Consider the following 18,132-nt stretch of genomic DNA (forward strand, 5'->3'; position numbering starts at 1 on the left):
GAAGGCTTTTGACTGCTAGTGACCAAAATATTGTTTTGCAAAAATTAGAAATTGCTTAGGTGGAATACATTTAGCAAAAAAAAAAATCTTACGAATTCAGATTATCTTCTATTACATATTGTCTAGACTATAACTTGCAAGTCACAAGTGCAAGAGTTGGTTATTTTTTATGCTAAACAAAGGGACAAAATTCAGAACAGCAGCCAATTGAAAAGGAAAAACTAGCAAATGAACCAGAATAAAAGATTTTATTGTATTCCATACATTCACAGGTCACTTCCAGATTTAGCAATAACACTGCAGTGCTCTGATACTGTGCACTCTTCAGCTCAGACCATGCTGGAAATCTGTGGCTGTAGCTGTCTAGATACCATTCCTAACAGAGCAGCCTGGCAACCAACAGCTAATCGACTGGCAGAATTCACTCCCATTTTCTCAGAAAGTTAAAGGATCGATACTTTCCATTCCATTACAAAAGAGATTACCAAACACTGTGTAGTGCAGAGTTCCTTCCCTGACTCTTTTTTATCTTGTTATGGACTGCTATCCCTTAGTTTGAGAAGCAGACGTTTATCTAGCAAACCTCGGTACAGACCAGCTAAATAACCAAGGCAGAGTAGTGAAAACATAGCTCTTGTTTCTTTGGCCAGAATTCACCCCTGACCTTCAGCCCCTGCCACAGATATGCAAGTACTTGGTTCTCACTGAGTGTGCCTGGCTGACACAAACTCATGTGCCCCACAGTAAAACCTCTTCAAAACTCTGGTGTAAGCCATGGGGGGCAAGGTCACACTTTATTGCACGTGGCCTGCCACAGCCTCAGAAGTTTCAGTAGATGAGTGATCACCAGGTTCCACTGTCCCTTGGCTTGGAGGTGCTCACTTGATTCTCTGAGGAAGGCTGACACATGAATCTCTTCACCACAAATTACTGCTTCCATTGCCATGAATCAGTTTGAAATCACCATCCCTTTCTATTGAGATTTTTAAAGTGCAACATGGCACTGAAGAGCAAAAAGCTTTTTCTTTTCTGTAATGAAATACACATTTTCTTTACTCTTGGTGTTTGTAATATGCCTGCAATTAGAAGCAGCAAACACGAAACAAACACAACACGGGTAGAAGGCACAGGATGAGCAGTATGGAAAGTTCACTATTTACTCTTACAGGAACACCAAACCAAACAAGGCCCCAAACCCATTTTGTTAACAGATCGGTCTCCTCTGTTCCACAGTCAGTCCTTGAAAGGAGAAACCACATTTACTAACCCCTGTATCCCAGGTAAGCAGGCCTGTACCAGAACCAAGTAGCCATCATATTGCACCAGAAAATCTAAGTGATCCGAAAGACAACTCGTTAACAAATGCTTAACATTTTCCTCTGAGAATACCATCAAGTCTACTAATCCAAACCCAGAATAATACTGCCATTCAATTTAGCAGAATGCTACATAGTCTATATGGAATAAAAATTAGCCACAAAAATACCTTAGAAAAGATTTCTTTCTCCCCCTTGTGGAGACTTTTAAGATATTATGGAATTCTCAAATCATTATATTCAAACTGCAACCAACCTTTGTTAATACTATTTTTAAATTCTTTCTTAAAAGGGAAAAAAGGGTAAATTTTTTATTTTGAAATATTGACAGGATCCTCCAAAGTTAAATATTAACATCTTTTCATCTCTCTTACGAGAACTTTACTGTAAACATACATTATCACAGAATTAACTATTCAATATGTTACAAAATGTTATACTGAAAGAAAACAAATCTCTTTTGAACCCAGATTCTTCATCCACAAAAGTTTAATGACTAAAATACCACCACAGAATGAACAAATGTTTTATTGGCATGTTCATTGTTGTAAACAGCATCTGGCATGAAAAAGTTTTACCGAAACCTTTTTACTGATTTTTATAAATTAGATGGCATTTTCAAAATTGACGTAGAATTGTGTTCACTGAATAGCTGTATTTAGCAAACTTGCTGATTCTAACAGACTCTGCAATGAAATCACGGTGACTCTATTAGCCTGCGCCATGACCTGACTTCCTAGCAAGTTTATTCAACACGATGTTAAGACGTTTCCCCAAAGTTAAACTACATGTAACTACGTGTCAACTCCAAAAATTAAACTGGGACTTACAAGGTTTTAGAAGATTCAAACTTGAAGTAAAACTTCAAAAATAAATGTACTAAATAAAAATTGAAGCCACTGAACAGAAAAACCTCATTAACAAGGGCAAATACAATCGTATGGGACCCAGTGCTGAGGAACCTCACTGAGGGTTACATTTACAAAGACTGCTATACCTCTCAATGTACACAAATGTACATCATGAATGATATGTAAAAGGAATAACCATGGGAAATAGCTGAACTGCAATTATGGTAACTCAATAGGATCAATTTTATTTACATGCTGAATGAACGAGTGAAACGAATTCTCTACATCCATAACTTACGTACATCAGTTATAATTACAACACTGCAGCAATTTGAGCTGCCACCTGCTGGGAGCGGTCTAGGGAAATGTTTTGATGTTCTGGAATAATGTTCTTAATACTTTGCCAAAAATGAAAAAAATAAAAACACAACTTCACGATTCTTTACTGGGTTATGGCTGGTTCTAAGATTTTCTTTCTTCAGCTCCTGTTTTTGCTGCTTTCCAAGAGTCAACACACGTTGCATTTACTTCTGAATTGTCAATGAGGTAATGTGTGTATCAGTGAAATAAACAGAAAATTCATTCATTCATGGCCTTTGCACAGCTTTTATTATTAAGCTATGAGCATCCTGTTTGAGGCTGGTTTTACTAGCGGCTATGTGCACATCTGTCCGCAAGAAAAGACGTTTACTCGTTCCCCGTCCCACTTTCCTAGTAGCAGGTTTCGCTGTTCTTTTGCACATCCCTTTTCACTTTACAGTACATTTGACTATAGTGCACAACATGATTCCAAGTCAAAACAGTGGCCCACTGGGCACTGAGCTTCTGATTGGTGAAGGGCCATCCAATCAGTGCTGGTGTCACTGGGTTACCCCCAACCATGTCCGGCCAGCATGGCACTACACAGTAGCAGTGAACCGTCTAATTGAAACCAGAATCCCCCAGGGAAAATGCTACACTAGCAGAGTCAGTCTTGAGTTAGATCTTTATTTGGTGCTCCATCCAGATAAATTTTTAGTGCTTTCTCTTTCCGAGGTGAGTATGTTACACGATGTCCTGTTTTCTGGAGTCGACTGCTTTCTTTTTTCATCAGTTCATTTCTCTGCTCATCTGTCAACTCCATTAATTCTTCTGTTCTATCCCTACATTTAAAATATTAATGACACATTAGACCAGTATATATACCATCTGCCTCCTTTAATTTATGTTTAAAAGCTACAATGCTCTTCAATGAAAAAATTAAATCTGATTGTCACCACTTGTTATATAACTTATACTAAGATGTCCTAGACTTCTAATGTGTTTATTATGTTAACACTCACTTCTAAAAATGGCATAGAATAATTTCCATGTTACTATTAGTATATAATGGCTATCATTTATTAAACATCTATTTATAACAGCCATTAGGCCAGTGTTTTTAAATGCAGTAATTCAAATTCTCATAAAATCCTGCAAGGCTGACATTACTGATGCCATTATACAGATGAGGACCTAGGTAAATAAATAACAAAGCTAAATTTGAATACGTATCTGCCAGGCTCCAATGACTACTCTTTTTCCTCTGTGTACCATGACAGATCCGGTAGCCACTAGCCATGTGTGTCTACCGAAGTATGTAAGATCCAAATTGAGATGGGAGGCAAGTGTAATAAACACATATTTCTAAGACTACAAGGAAAATTACGCAAAATATCTTAGAAATGATTTTTATAGTTTACATGTCATAATGATATTTTGGATATAGTGGGTTAGAAATATTTATTAAAATAATATTATCTTTCTACATTTTAAAATGTGGCTAACTAGAAATTTTTAAATGCAATATATGGCTTGTATTGTATTTCTACTGGTCAGGGCTATTCTATATCATAACAATCATAAAGCTGTTTATGAAAAATAAGATCTACAACAAAAATGTGGTATCTCTAGAAAGAACCAAAACATTGTGAATGTTACCTATAAAATATGACTGCACCATCATCACAGATATAAAGAGGCCACACATTCAGGGTAGAAACTTTGGGATTCCAGTCCAAATCCTGATGAATATCCAGGACAGAAATATCGCAGGGAAAAGTTCCTCTACCCTAAGGAAAAAAGAATGAATGAATGAATGTCACCGTTGGCCATGGTTACTTAGCACTAGTACCCAGATTTAAACACTGTCAGGGTCTTACCTTGGCAAACTCAATATCTTCTAAAGGAATTCCACTGATTTCATAAAGCTGTAAGAGTAAACATTTTACATGAGTTCACCTAAAAACTAAGTTTGCTGAAACAAGCAATTTGCTTTTCACCTTGTGAACAAAGAAATAGTTTTGATTTTTTTCCAAAGAAGTAACATGTTTGATATAAAATTTTTTGAAAGCAGGAAGTAGAACTATCTCCCCAGTCCACCTGCAAGTACCATGTCTCAAAATATCAATTTAGTATTAATATATTCCTTCCAGACCTTTTCCTATGCATATATAAACTATATACACATTTATAAAATACATAAAGCTGCATCTATGAAATAATCTATATGATAACTTTATATAACCTATAAAAAACAGCATACAGAGTAACCTCATTCTCTTCACTAGTTGAAAAATATACCATTTTATTTCCAATTGATGGACATTGAGCATGTTTTTAGGTCTTCCCAATTACAATTCTATACAGTATGTATACTTTGTATATATTTCCTTGCGTATCTCTACAAATTTCTTTTTACTGAATTCTTAGATGTGCAACTGCATGTGTGAAATGTTTATAAACAATGTCAAGCTGAACCCTGAAAAACTTATGTCAATTTAATCACTTATCCAAGGTGTATGATATTGCCTGTTTTACCCAAGCCATGATGACTCTAGGTCCCCAACTTCTAAGATCTAATGCCTGATGACCTGAGGTAGAGCTGATGTAATAATAATAAAGTGAATAATAAATGTACTGTGCTTGAATTATTCCCAAACCATCCTCCTTCCCCTACCCTGCCTGGTTCAAAGAAAAACTACCTTTCATGAAAATGGTCCCCAGTGCCAAAAAAGTTGGGGACTATTGCTCGAGATATTTTTATTTTCTAAATCTTCATCATTATTTAAGAGGTAAAAAAGTGCTACTATTGTCTTCTATTTTTAATTTTTTTTTTGCTGCTGTTATTGTTTTAACTTGTATTTCTTGTTCTATGAATTGCCTATTCATGTTCTTTGCTTATTCTAAAATTAAGACTGTCCAGTTTATTAATTTGTATATCCTTTTAAATTTGGACATGTCTCACATATGTTTCATATGTTTTCCCCTTTCTTTTAGTTTTATTTATGTGTTGCTTTAAAAAAATTTTTTGAGGGGGTGCTGTGCAGAAGATTTAACTTTTATATTGCCTATCTTTCCTTTTCTGGCTTTTGGTATTATACTCACAAATACTTTTCCCTCTATGGGATTATAAACTTATTTTCAATATATTCATCTAGAACATTTATCATTTCACTATATTTTTAAATATGAATTTAATACATTTAGAATTTTTTGGTGTGAAATATGGAAATACATTTTTTCCCAAAATGCCAACTGTCTTAGTACCTTTCTCCAGGGATCTTTAGGAGTCTCACCTTTGCTAACCCTAACCTTCAGCTGGATTCTCTATTTAATTATACTTCATCTGGTTTTTTAAATATATACAGCAATTTACTCTAGTAACTCTAATCCTAACTACTTAGGACACAGCTGATCCAGGTAATAGAAAGCGGGGGCTCACTTCTAGATGGCCAGAAGTCAACATAATTTTTCAAAGCATGAGCAGCCCTAAGAAACAGTGGCCATGTGGCACAGGTGTGACGGACACAGAGAGGCTGCCGCATCAGTGTCTGGCACTCACTTCGTAGGGTCTTTCTTATGCAACACACAAAAAAATGTATGTTAGTTCATTTTGTTTAAAACGAGTTTACCTTCTCTCGCAACTCATCAACACTACTGCTTTCCAACACAACCTCCTGGAAGGGATCCAACTTCATCTCTGAAGGCCTCCACCGTCTTGACAAAACTGCAAGTTGTGACATGGACTTCATCTTCTCCACCCCTAAGAATATGCAAGAGTAAGCCACCATTCTATTTACTCTAAAGATTCATAATATGCCTTTTCTTATACTGCCTTGAAAACAGAAAGATTTCCTTCAGGCATTTTTCTTGAAAAGCAGGCATAAAAGAAACTAGTTAACCCAAGGAGGTTTTCAGCATGAAATACTCCCTCTCCCCACTCCAGTCTCAGAAGATAATCCGTAACCTCACCCAAGCTCTCCTTCCACCAGGACTCCTAATTTCACTCTTGTGAGTCTTGCTGGACACTGCTCTCCCAACTACTCTCACCTTTGGACCTCTAATCTTTGCCCTTCTGTTGGCTCCTATCATCCCACAATCTAAAATCATAATCAAACAGCCTCCATTTTATCTTTTTTCATTCAAGCTATCATTAATCCTTCTCTTTTACTCCCAAATTTGCTGATTCTTCAAAACCCAGCTCAACTGTGACCCTTCTCTCTGATGTACAGAAGAGCCAATTGCACTGATGTGTTTCTTAGCACCTATCATTTTGGAATGACAGGTTTGTAGTTCTGGTTTTCCCATACACTGTGCATCTCGAGGGCAACCACTGCTCTTTATTCACTGTTGCAGCACCATGGGTCAGAATGTCTGGCAAATTACAGGCCAATGTTTCTTAGATTTAATCACATGACTTAAATCTTACTCAAGTTCTTTGATGCTAAAATATATACTGAAATGATACTGATGCAAGGATCCACCATTCAGTGACACATTCTGGCTAAGTCACCTCCACCAATATATACTCCTTCCTAACAAGGGTGACGTCTATGTCCTTCATCTCTTCTTGGCCTACCCAGACACAGGGATTACTCTGTAAGGCCCCGGATACTCAGAAAAGGAATAACTGGTAACACACATTGCTATTCTAGGTCACTGTTACACAGTTATACAGGAAACTGGGACACAGATAGGAACACCTACACGGAGCGCACTGTGTGCAGATGAGGGCAGAGATCAGGACATTGTCAAGGCATCCATCTACAGGCCAAGGACCACGAGACTGCCAGAAACCACTGCCAGGAGAGAGGCGTGGAGCAGACTCCCCCCACCACCAGGAGACGGGCGTGGAGCAGACTCCCCCCACCGCCAGGAGAGGGGCGTGGAGCAGACTCCCCCCCACCGCCAGGAGAGGGGCGTGGAGCAGACTCCCCCCCACTGCCAACAAAAGGGACCCACCCTGACAACGTCTTGATCTCAGATGCCCAGCCTCCAAAACTGTGAGAAAATAAATTTCTGTTGTTTAAGCCACCCAGTCTGTGATATATTGTGATAGCCTAGAAAACTAATATTGTTCTCAAAATTTCTGAAAAATTAATAGCACATCCTCAAAGCACATAAGCCAAAATGAAACAAGATACTAAAAAACAAACATGGCTAAGAAATGTTTACTTTCAGTAAAAAGTACTAAAAATACAACTCTGAAATTGCAACTTCCCTGAAAGGAGGAATTCATATTCTTAAAATTAGAGAAAAGAAGAAATATTTAATAGGCAAATGGGGCCCAGAGAAAAGATAGAAGCAGCTCATTATTTGAGAAAAGCTACAGGCTTCTATTATTTCTAGAGAACTTCTGATATTTCTCCACAAAAATAATGATAATACCATCAAGAACTTCAAGGAAAACCTCCCAGTTGCTGGAAATATTAATATCTTCTTCATAAATATGATAATCCAAAAAGACAGTGCCAGGATTCTTCCATGTTTTTTTCCTTAGACGAAACCTACAAATGTGATAAGATATTTTAAACTACTATACTCTGAAATTCTTAACTTAAAAAAAGTAACATGAATCTGACATCAAGGAAAAAATGAAATGTTCAAATACAAAAGTCAAGTGGTTATTCATTAAAATTTTGGGAAAATACAATGAAATGATCTCAAGACATCAAATTGAGTGTCCTGCAAAGGAAGCTCATACCAATTCCTAAATAATTTTGCTTAGTTCTATCATATTAATCTACAGTACAAAATTCTGAACAGTACAGGAATTTAAAAGTCTTCGTTTTAGAAAATCATACCAATCCATGTCAATTAACCACACTTTCTTCAAACTGCGATGACACTGTAATTTTACTTTACCTGTCAATACTGAGCTCTAAACCACACTGCTCCCTGAGTTGAGGAATTAACTCCTCTTTTGATTGCCGTACAGTCATTCCTTTAGCAAAAACAGCATCTAGCAGAAACTTGCATGGCTAGGAAAGTAAAGACAAACAATTACACCCTGAATTACACATTAAAATGAAGATCAACAAAACATTTTATTTGTACTTTATAGTGTGACCATTACTGGACTGGGTTTAGGAGTCTGTCTGCCTATATTTAAATCTTGGCTCCATTACTTACTAACCCTATTATCTTGAACAAGTTTACTTAACATTTCTGTACCTCAGTTCTCTCATCTGTAAACTAGGGACAGTATCTTCCCCAGTCATTGTGAAGATTAGATATGATAATACATTCGTATTTCTCTTCTTATAATACAATGATCATCACCTTTATAGAGTAAAATGAGGGAAATGATTACTAACTTTGCAAATACATCCATTAATTGTCTCAAAAGAGATACAGAATCCACAAACCCCAAACTCAAAGATAAGCCAAAATGAGTGTAATGAATCACACATAAGAGATATAACTGATGCCTAATAAAATATTTGTTGAACAAATGAAGGCATTTTATGAAAACATTACCCGCTTATTTGCTGTTTTTCACATCTGTCTAGGTCTTCATTGAGATGTTATAAATGTCTTAAAAATAGTGTCTTTGTCTTATTCTTCTGGTATTTACCACCATTTTAAATATCACAGGAATATTTTATTACTCCCCTAGAACATAGTCTGTTTAGATTCTTAATCCACCGTTTAAAAGCAATGTGAACTTGGGCATGTTACTTAACTTCTCTGCGCCTATGTTTCTTAACCTATATAGTGGGAATAACAGTACTTTTATAATAGAGTTAACTGACGAGGATTAAAGGAGTTAATATCTGTAAGCACTTAGAGAACAAAGAGGCACTAAATATAATGCTAGTTAAAAAATGACTCTCTGAACTAAAAGAGTATATACTCTACAGGTCAGCTGCCATCCTTCTCTATCATTATACAATCATTCCCAGAAAATAAGCATGAACAAAACCACTCTTACAAAGCAGAAAATGTATGCCATTCCAGCATTTGTATCAACACTTCAGATCAGAGGGATGACAAAAATGGTCTGAGGGCCACGATCTGGTGCCTGATTTTCTGAGTGACATGTTACTGGAAGGAAGTCACTGCTGTTGGCTTCTGTATAGCCTATGTCTGTTTTTGTGCTATAATGGCAGCACAGAGTAGCTGCAACAGAGATAGTATGGCCTGCACAACTGAAACATTCCCTAGAAAGAAATATTCCTTCTGTGTGCTGTGCTGTGCTTAGGTGCTCAGTCGTGTCTGACTCTTTGCAACCCCTTAGACTGTAACCTGCCAGGTTCCTCTGTCCATGGGGATTCTCCAGGCAAAAACACTGCAGTGGGTTGCCATGCCCTCCTCCAGGGGATCTTCCCAACCCAGGGATAGAACCCAGGTCTCTTGCATTGCAGGTGGATTCTTTACTGTTTGAGCCACTGGGAAAGCCCTTTCCTTCTTTAGAGAGATAAAAAGAAATGTCTAGTAATAAAATCTGTACACTGCATGTTTTTAATAACTACCCAAAGTGACCTTACATTGCTTTTAAGTATGTTACTTACCTCTTGTTCATTGACTAGAAGCTGGTATACTTTAACTCTGTATTCTCCTTTTTTAAGTGCTCTTCCCAGTCTAATTGTAATCTACAAATTAAACACACTTTTTAAGATGTACTGTCTCAGTAGAATAAACTACCCATTCTCACCCCAACTGTTTAGGAGTCTCCCCCCAATTCTTTAGATTCTGGGCTGTTGGAGAACAGGTATATCTTTTACTTCTGATTCCCCAATGCCTAGAATAGTAACTGACACACAGTTAACATTTAACAAACGTTTGTTAGATGAATGGAGAAAACAATAACAAAAAAAACCAATAATCACTAAATAATCCTTTTAGGGTATCTATTTCATCTTACTTGGAAGTAGTGTAAGATGTTCTCAAATCTATCATTTAAAACAGACTCTAATTATTCAGAATTATTTTTATCAACCTTATTGTCATCTGAAAACGATGAAAGTGTCTCATTCAGCCGGACGCTCTCAAACTCTTGATTGCTGGCGTACACGCGAAAGACCTTGAAGTGAGAGGACAAAACTCCAACAAAGGGCTCTAAATGTTGTTTGAAAGTGGCCAGAGTAATTCTTTTGTCAACATGCACCATCAACCCTAAGCACATAAACACACAGACACGCACAAAAAAGAACAGAAACAAAAACGTAAAAGAAACCTCTTTAGAGTATAAATACAGCAGATTATAGATTGCTAACTACACTGTGAGCAGGAAAAAGCACCCCTTTTCAGTCACTTGGCTTTTAGCTAATGTACTACACTGAATGGATATGGACACTGAGCATATGCTACGTATAATCCAACAGCTTTAAATATTCTGAGATATTTAAGTGTGAGATATTTGCTTATTCATTTTGGTCACTAATTTAAAAATCAAACTTTCAGGAATGTTTTTCAAATACATACATTTCTAGTTCTACACAGCAGCAGTGTAGGCTCTGGCTGCGTCTCACCCCTGCCTCTTCTGCTTCCTTACTAGCTGTCAAGACACAGAGCAAGTCACCAGCCTCCGTACCTGCATTTTGTCATTTGAAAAATGGAGATAATACAGTACCTATCTCATAGTATCTTACTGTCCATTCAGTGAGGTTAATAAGTTAATCATGCTTTTAGAATAGTTTTATAATAGTAATAACCTCAAAATCTAATTTTTTAGATTTATTAAAAAATTAGTAAATCTAGTCCTGGGATTTCTACCATAAATGTCAAGACTAGCATACAAAGATGTCTGTCTTATCATGTAGTTGGTTGGACTGTAACAGAAATACCTACATGGATCAGAAACTCCAACCTCCTCTAAGCTTCAATTTAAGCTCTCTTTCCATTACAATATGGACTTCCCTGGTGGCTCAAATGGTAAAGCAACTGCCTACAACATGGAAGACCCAGGTTCAATCCCTGGATTGGGAAGATCTCCTGGAGAAGGAAATGGCAACCCACTCCAGTACTCTTGTCTGGAAAATCCCATGGACAGAGGAGCCTGGTAGGCTACAGTCCATGGGTTTGCAAAGAGTCAGACACGACTGAACGACTTCACTTTCACTTTCTTTTGCATTAGAGTAGGATTATCTTTGATGTGCTTTATTTTTTTCTAATGCTTATTATTTTAATCTTTGTCCTTTATTTTATAAGCCACTCATGATGTTACTTTTGGAGTATACTCATGACTTCTGGAATATATTTCTTACTCTGATCTTCATATTCTATTAGAGAGGAAAACATCACTAGTTGCTTCCTTCTCTTGTAATAGCCAGTGCCGAAAGCAAAAGCTGCCATAGAGTCTCAGGCTCAAGGTTTCTCTGCAGCCCTAAGGCTCTCTGTAGGGCAGACCACAAGTTTTCTGTGAAATTTACATGAAAGGGGTAGGATGAAACCTTTATATACTCTTTGTTTCCATTTTCAAGTCATCCCAACTAGGATTGATGAATTTTTCTGAATGGATTTTTCAAATAATGTCCATTTACTATTTTCCCGGTTATAAAATACTGGTTCACTAGAGAAAATGTGACAAGTATGAATTAGCAGAAAACATACAGTGATGAACTTTATTTACTGTATATACCTTTTGAGGCAGTATATCTTTTACTTTGTTTAAAATGTCTATTTTTAAGCTTTAAGGAATGTTCCTACATATTAACAATCTAGCTTTTGGCAAACAAACCTCTATTTATTAACCAGAGAGGGGTTAGATTTCTTGAGAGAAGGGTGTAATGAAAAAATTTCTTGATTAGAAATGAGCAGCCTATGGCTGGATTTCAGTTTTGCCACTTTGGTCTGATAAATGGCTATAGGTACTTATCCAATCTCTGAGCCTTAGTTTTCTCATGGGATTATTACCCAGTCTCATTGACTGTTGTTCAACAAATGCAGTACATACATTCTAAGGCATTACTCAAATAAAAGCTATCACTGCCGTTTTGGTTTCTCTCATAACTCCTAGTAATGCTGTTATCACAGGAAGACATGAATGTTCGTTGGTTACTGATATAGTCCAATATGGTGATTAGAACCAAGTGTTCTGGAGTTAGATGGCCTGGCTGGAATGAAGTTCTTGTTCCCCTTCACATATTAGATTTGTGACTTCAACTAACTTCTCTGAACTTCAGTGATCTCTATTATAAAACAAAGATAACAATCTTCATATCTCAAAATGTGTTTTCGGGTTAATACATGCAAAATGCTTAACACAGCACTGACAAAGTGTCAGCTTAATTGATGAGCTATAATTACTTAGTGGTTTTACAGAACACCATCATATCGATTTTCCTATCTATGCCTTCATACAGAAGAGTTCAGTCTCTTCACAGCTGCAACTTTAAAGTGCCCTCAAAAGCCTTCCTTTTTCATTCTTTTATGTATTTATTGAAAGAGGTGGTAACCAAAATTGTACAAAGAGTTTCAGTGCAAATACATGACCATTTTTATTACTCTGGCCTTCCTATTTATAACCTACTGCCTGCAGATTACAACTGGGTCACACTTGGACAGTATTTTCAAAGAGGTCTATAAGTACTCCCTGAAACAATTCCTGGATTATAACTAATTGCTTCAAGACCATCATTTTTAAGTGTTATTTGGTTATTACCTAAATGAATTGCCTATACAGTACAGGACATACCACTCTTCAGGTATCAAATTCTCTATTTACCCATTCTACCTCGCCATTTCATCATTCTGGAGAATTTGTATTTTACTTGTCATCCACATTTCCCAAGCATCTACTTTCCGATCCCTGTGGAACTGTGACGAAGCAGTCGGAGTACAGATTCCTGAAACACCTGGCTGCTGGCTATCATCCCCATTCCCTTTCCCCTATGCCAGTTTGTTAAACACGGAAAGACACTTTGCAGGGGTTTCCCCTTTTCTTCTCAAACAACCTTTTGTATAGCTTCTGAACACTTAAATAATTCGTAGAAGATGATCTGTCTTCATCACATGCTTTACTATTTCCATGAATGCTAGTAAATTAGCCCACAATGTATTTCTAAAAAGGTTAAAATGGTCAGCAGGCTCCTTTGTAAAGATTCCATTAACCGTTGTAAGATGGAAATGAGACCCTTCAAAGTCTAATTCTAAAAGCCCCACTGAATCTTTTCTACAGTTGAATGCAGTCAAATTTCCAGTACATCATTCAAAAACAAACTCCTTGAAAGAAATTTCTAATCTTTTTCCACAGAGAAGCTATTTTTAATTTCTGCAATGCTCTTGAAGGGTTGAGAATGATAAGAAAGCAGTGTAGGTACTAGCTATCTTTCCTTTACTATGATGTGAGAAAAGAAACAGCGGTTAGCAGCGAGAAGGTGGAGAAATGAGTACTAGGCTTGCAACTGGAATACTTGAATCTGATCCCAGCAGTGTGACCTACTAACTGTGTGACCTCAGGCAAATTATTTAACTTGTATGAGCCAGTTTCTTCATCTGTGAGATATGTTTAACAATATCAATTTCGCACAGCTGCTGAGAACTAAATAAAATAACATGTTAACAAGAGCTGTAAGTAAAAAAAATCCATGAAAATTAAAATTTAAGCATTACTATGATAGAGTTTGTCTGTCTCCATTTTAATCTACCAATCCACATTTTCCCACTCGAGTTTAAGATATAGGTATGGATGTCAAATAATTATGCTGTTTTTGAACCTACTTAAAAACACAAACTTATGTATTTTTACCACTGATTTCATAATTTCTATCACTTCCTTTTAAAAGATCCAATTTTCAGACTGTACGCATCATAGCATTTAGCTAACACAGTGGTTTTTTGTGCACCTTCTCTCCATGAGATGAAGCATAATGCTGTGCTTTGATCATCCCTACTTCTAACAAATACATAGGGCCTGGGTACAGCTTATATTCAGGAAATAGCAGCTGTGGAGGCATGCAAATGGAGAGATGAAGAGTGGGACTCTCTTACAAACTAACAGGGGCCAAGTGCATTCATACTAGAGCTTTAACCTTTAGCAATGGTCCCACTAGTTACTAGCCATATATGTATTTTTGGGAAAGTCATTCACCCTCTATGAGTTTCAGCTTTCTCATCAGAGGATATCAATGTCTATTTTATTACTCTCAGAGAAGCTTCAAGTGAGACCAAACAAGTGCTTTGAAAACTAAAATATAAAAATATAAGGGGTAATATTAATATTTGCCTTTCAGACTAATGCAAAGTATTTAGGTTTTCAGCTATTTCCCTTTTAAACTTGAAGAAATATTTTTGTATCTTGCACTTGTTTGTCCTGTTAATTCTCTGGCTGGTTTTAGTTTGATATTTTATGAATTCTTTTATTAAGTCTCATACAATGTTATGTTTTTGTTGTTGTTTGTCCAAGTGCCCAAATCACTTCCATTCTGAGATCATACAATTCAGAATTTCTAGTTTATATCTTGCCTGAGGCTTCCTTCAAAGAAATGTGGGGGAAAAGGTCCCTTTTCTTTCTCCGACTTTCCCAGTTAGTTATGTACTCTTTAGGAGGTGTAGGAATGGTGCACCTTGGAGTAGGTGATGGAAGAAAGGGAAGGAATGCACAAATTAAAATTTTTTCTAGGCACTGAATATAAAAGTTTCTAGAGTGCCTGGCCTTTTTTTGTATATTATTTGCCATTTAAACTATTTCTTTTCCTTTTTAAAATTTTGTACTATTATAATTCTTTCCTTTAAAAATATTCTTAATTTCTTTCTTTTTAACAATCATCTCACCAGAGTCTGGACATCATTCCATCACAGGTCTAAGAACACTGCTCACTACAACTCATCAAAAATGAAAGCAAAGAAGAGAGAGGATAATCTTATAATCCAGGATGCTACAGGTAATCTTAGGACAAAGCATTTCTCTTAGCTGATTCTTCTCAACTAAAAATTTAAATGAACTGATAAAAAAGACTGAGGCTGTTTCAAGAAGCAGCCTTTTCCTTTAAAGTACATACATTTATGTCCTTCCCCAGAACCTTCATCTGCAGCATAGGGCTCTGCTTTGAAATACATGTACTGTATTTCTCCCCTACTCTTGCCACTCTCATCATATTCACTGTCCGTTCCAGAGTCTTCTTCTGCTGTATCCCAGGTCTCCTTTTTCCCTTCGTTCGCTTTAGTTCTTCTACTGCTCGTGATGCTGTGAGAGTCAAGTCCATTAGCCAAAGGGATCTGAGCATTATCTGCATTGCACAAAGTATCACTGCTATGACTCGAGCTGAGAATATCACTGTCCACCGAACTTGTACTCCTGTCATTATTCACATCGGAATCTGACCGCTCTTCAGACTGAAAATTTTCAGGATCAGAAGTCTGCATATGCTGTTCCAGTTCTCTATTATCCACTGAGGCTGAGGAGTCCCTCTCATTGAGAGGTGATTCAATGTTTTCAAAGTCACTTGTCTCAGTACTCTTGCTGCTGTCCCCATTATCTCCCTCCTGCTGCTGTTGCAGTGACAAGCTTTTGAGTTTTTCAGTGCTTTCTTCTAGAATAGCTTCCACAGACTTTAGGCTCCCTGCAGGTCCTTTGACTCTTTCACAGTCATCATCCACGTTCCCAGAGTCACCCCCAGCTTTCTGGTATGCTGTCCTTTTGGAATAAGATCCTGGAGATTGTTCAGGTAGCAAAACAAATAATCTGATTGTATTTGCATGCCGATCCAGGAGTTTCCATAAATGAGAGTCTGTAAAGGCCATCTGGTAATCCAAAGTCTCAGAGCTTTCAACAAACACCTAAACAGTAAGTTAGAGAGTTACATTATACCATTAATTTTGGGGACAATCTCATTCACTGTAAGAATAATATCACATCAATATAAGATAGTGCACAATAGATTATAAAATTTGAGATGATAACGTTTCTAAAGGACATATATATTGTTTTTGGAGACTAAAATAAACTTTATGTTCATATCTCCTTTTAATCGGCCATAAACTGTCCTAAGATAGATGGGGCACACATATGTGTGTGTGCCTGTCAAATCTCTTGCTTACTGGAAAATTCATAAAAACATCTTGGCAATGTAACACCAAAATGCAAGTTCTATAAAAAAATTTATGGACAAATGACTTGATTCTATAGCAAATAAACTGCAAGGAAACAAACATGAAGAGAAAGCTTTAGACTAAAATAAACTTGAGATATTACGGACTTTATTCAGATTCTGATTTGAGCAAATTTCATTGAAAAAAAAAATTTTAAGATAATCGGGGAAATCTGAACACTGATTAGATATTGGTTAATATTAAGGCATTTCTGTTAATTTTTTAGGTGTAATAATATAACTGTGGTTATTTTAAAAGAGTTCTCATCTTTTAGAAATATACAGTCATATTGCTTATAGATGAAATGATATGATGCTGGGGATGTTTCTGAAATAATCTAGGGGAAGTAGTTACATATAGATGAATCAAGACTTAATAATTATAGAAGCTGGGTAATAAGTACATAAGGGTTCATTACACTATTTTCTGCACTTCTGCATATATTCGAAATTTTCTATAATAAAATTTTAAAAAGTAAAATGCATATATATATATCTGGCAATTATGAATAGCATTTTTAATTTTTTATAAATGTTATTCAATAAATGTTATAATTATAAATGAGGGCTATAAGCTAACCATTTAAGGGAAAAAATTAAGTTAGATCCTTCCCACTCCTTATCCTAAAACAGTATTAGGGTAGATTAGAGATTTTAATGTTATATATAAATACCTCACAGAAGTACTGGAAAACACTAGAGGTGAATAAAAATTACTCATCAAAATTAATAAAACAATATAAAAAAAGGGCTAAATGTGATAAAAGATTAACCTTTCCTAAGATGAAAGAGACTGGAAATGGTGATAAATAAAAGATGGTAATCGAGGAAACTTTGCTACAGTTTATCCAGAGTAAACCAATAGCATTAGGAATAAACACATGAAAAATGATATGATGGAAACATAATGATACCGAGGGATGCAACAAAAAGACCAACAAGAACCTTCTTTTTCCTTCTAGAGATAAATGAGTAGGCAAAGGGAATAACATGGGGTGAACCCAAGATAAGAATTTTCTGTATACCAGGCATGCTTCAGACTCACCATGAAGTACCGCTTTATGGGAGGAGCTCAAGAATGAACAAAACTCAGAGGACATAATCATTGTGACCAGAAGTAGTCATCAAGGTTCCACCAGAGAGGCAGGACTAATCGGGGGCTTGAAAAATAAATGTAGGGAGATGGGGGAAAACACTGCATGTCGGGGCGGCACATGAACAAGGCAAAAAGGAGAACCAGCAAGACTCACTTAGAAGACAAAGAAGCATGATCTGACCTGATGATAAAGACAGGTAGTTCCTGGAAGGACGTGAGAATTTAAAAGGTAAATTTCAGACAAATGGTGAACAGCAGTATAGAAAATAGTAATGGGAAAATAAAAGACATACCTTATTACTTCTAAAAAACCCTTCCGCTTTCAGGGTTTTACTGGGCACGGTGAGAAGGCGCAAATCATTGTAGCAGCGTTCCAGCACTATTCTCATTGTTTCAGCAGGTAAATGGATGGCCTAAAATCAAAGCAATTTAATTAAAAAGTACTTTTTCAAAATAACTATGCTTGACTTGGAAATTTGGGAAATTAAGACACTGCTGAGTTCTTAAAAACAGCAGAATGAAAATTAAGAGAAAAA

General features: G+C 36.4%; 1 protein-coding gene across 6 annotated transcripts in view; it reads right to left on the minus strand.

Annotated features, from left to right (window-relative positions):
• Window positions 1–2,757: 2,757 nt before the first annotated feature.
• Window positions 2,758–18,132, minus strand: part of USP47 (ubiquitin specific peptidase 47) — a 102,370-nt gene continuing 86,995 nt past the window's right edge. For all 6 annotated transcript variants that reach the window (XM_069554374.1, XM_069554373.1, XM_069554376.1 and 3 more), the window contains 10 exons: window positions 17,890–18,009; window positions 15,412–16,189; window positions 10,410–10,585; window positions 9,982–10,062; window positions 8,333–8,448; window positions 7,856–7,974; window positions 6,100–6,230; window positions 4,348–4,395; window positions 4,127–4,257; window positions 2,758–3,309 (listed from right to left, as the gene is read on the minus strand). In XM_069554374.1, the coding sequence (XP_069410475.1) occupies window positions 3,135–3,309; window positions 4,127–4,257; window positions 4,348–4,395; window positions 6,100–6,230; window positions 7,856–7,974; window positions 8,333–8,448; window positions 9,982–10,062; window positions 10,410–10,585; window positions 15,412–16,189; window positions 17,890–18,009 (1,875 nt within the window). In that variant the 3' untranslated portion in view covers window positions 2,758–3,134. The remainder of the gene's footprint in view (window positions 3,310–4,126; window positions 4,258–4,347; window positions 4,396–6,099; window positions 6,231–7,855; window positions 7,975–8,332; window positions 8,449–9,981; window positions 10,063–10,409; window positions 10,586–15,411; window positions 16,190–17,889; window positions 18,010–18,132) is intronic.

This window comes from Ovis canadensis, chromosome 15 (assembly GCF_042477335.2).
Source record: "Ovis canadensis isolate MfBH-ARS-UI-01 breed Bighorn chromosome 15, ARS-UI_OviCan_v2, whole genome shotgun sequence".
NCBI lineage: Eukaryota > Metazoa > Chordata > Mammalia > Artiodactyla > Bovidae > Ovis > Ovis canadensis.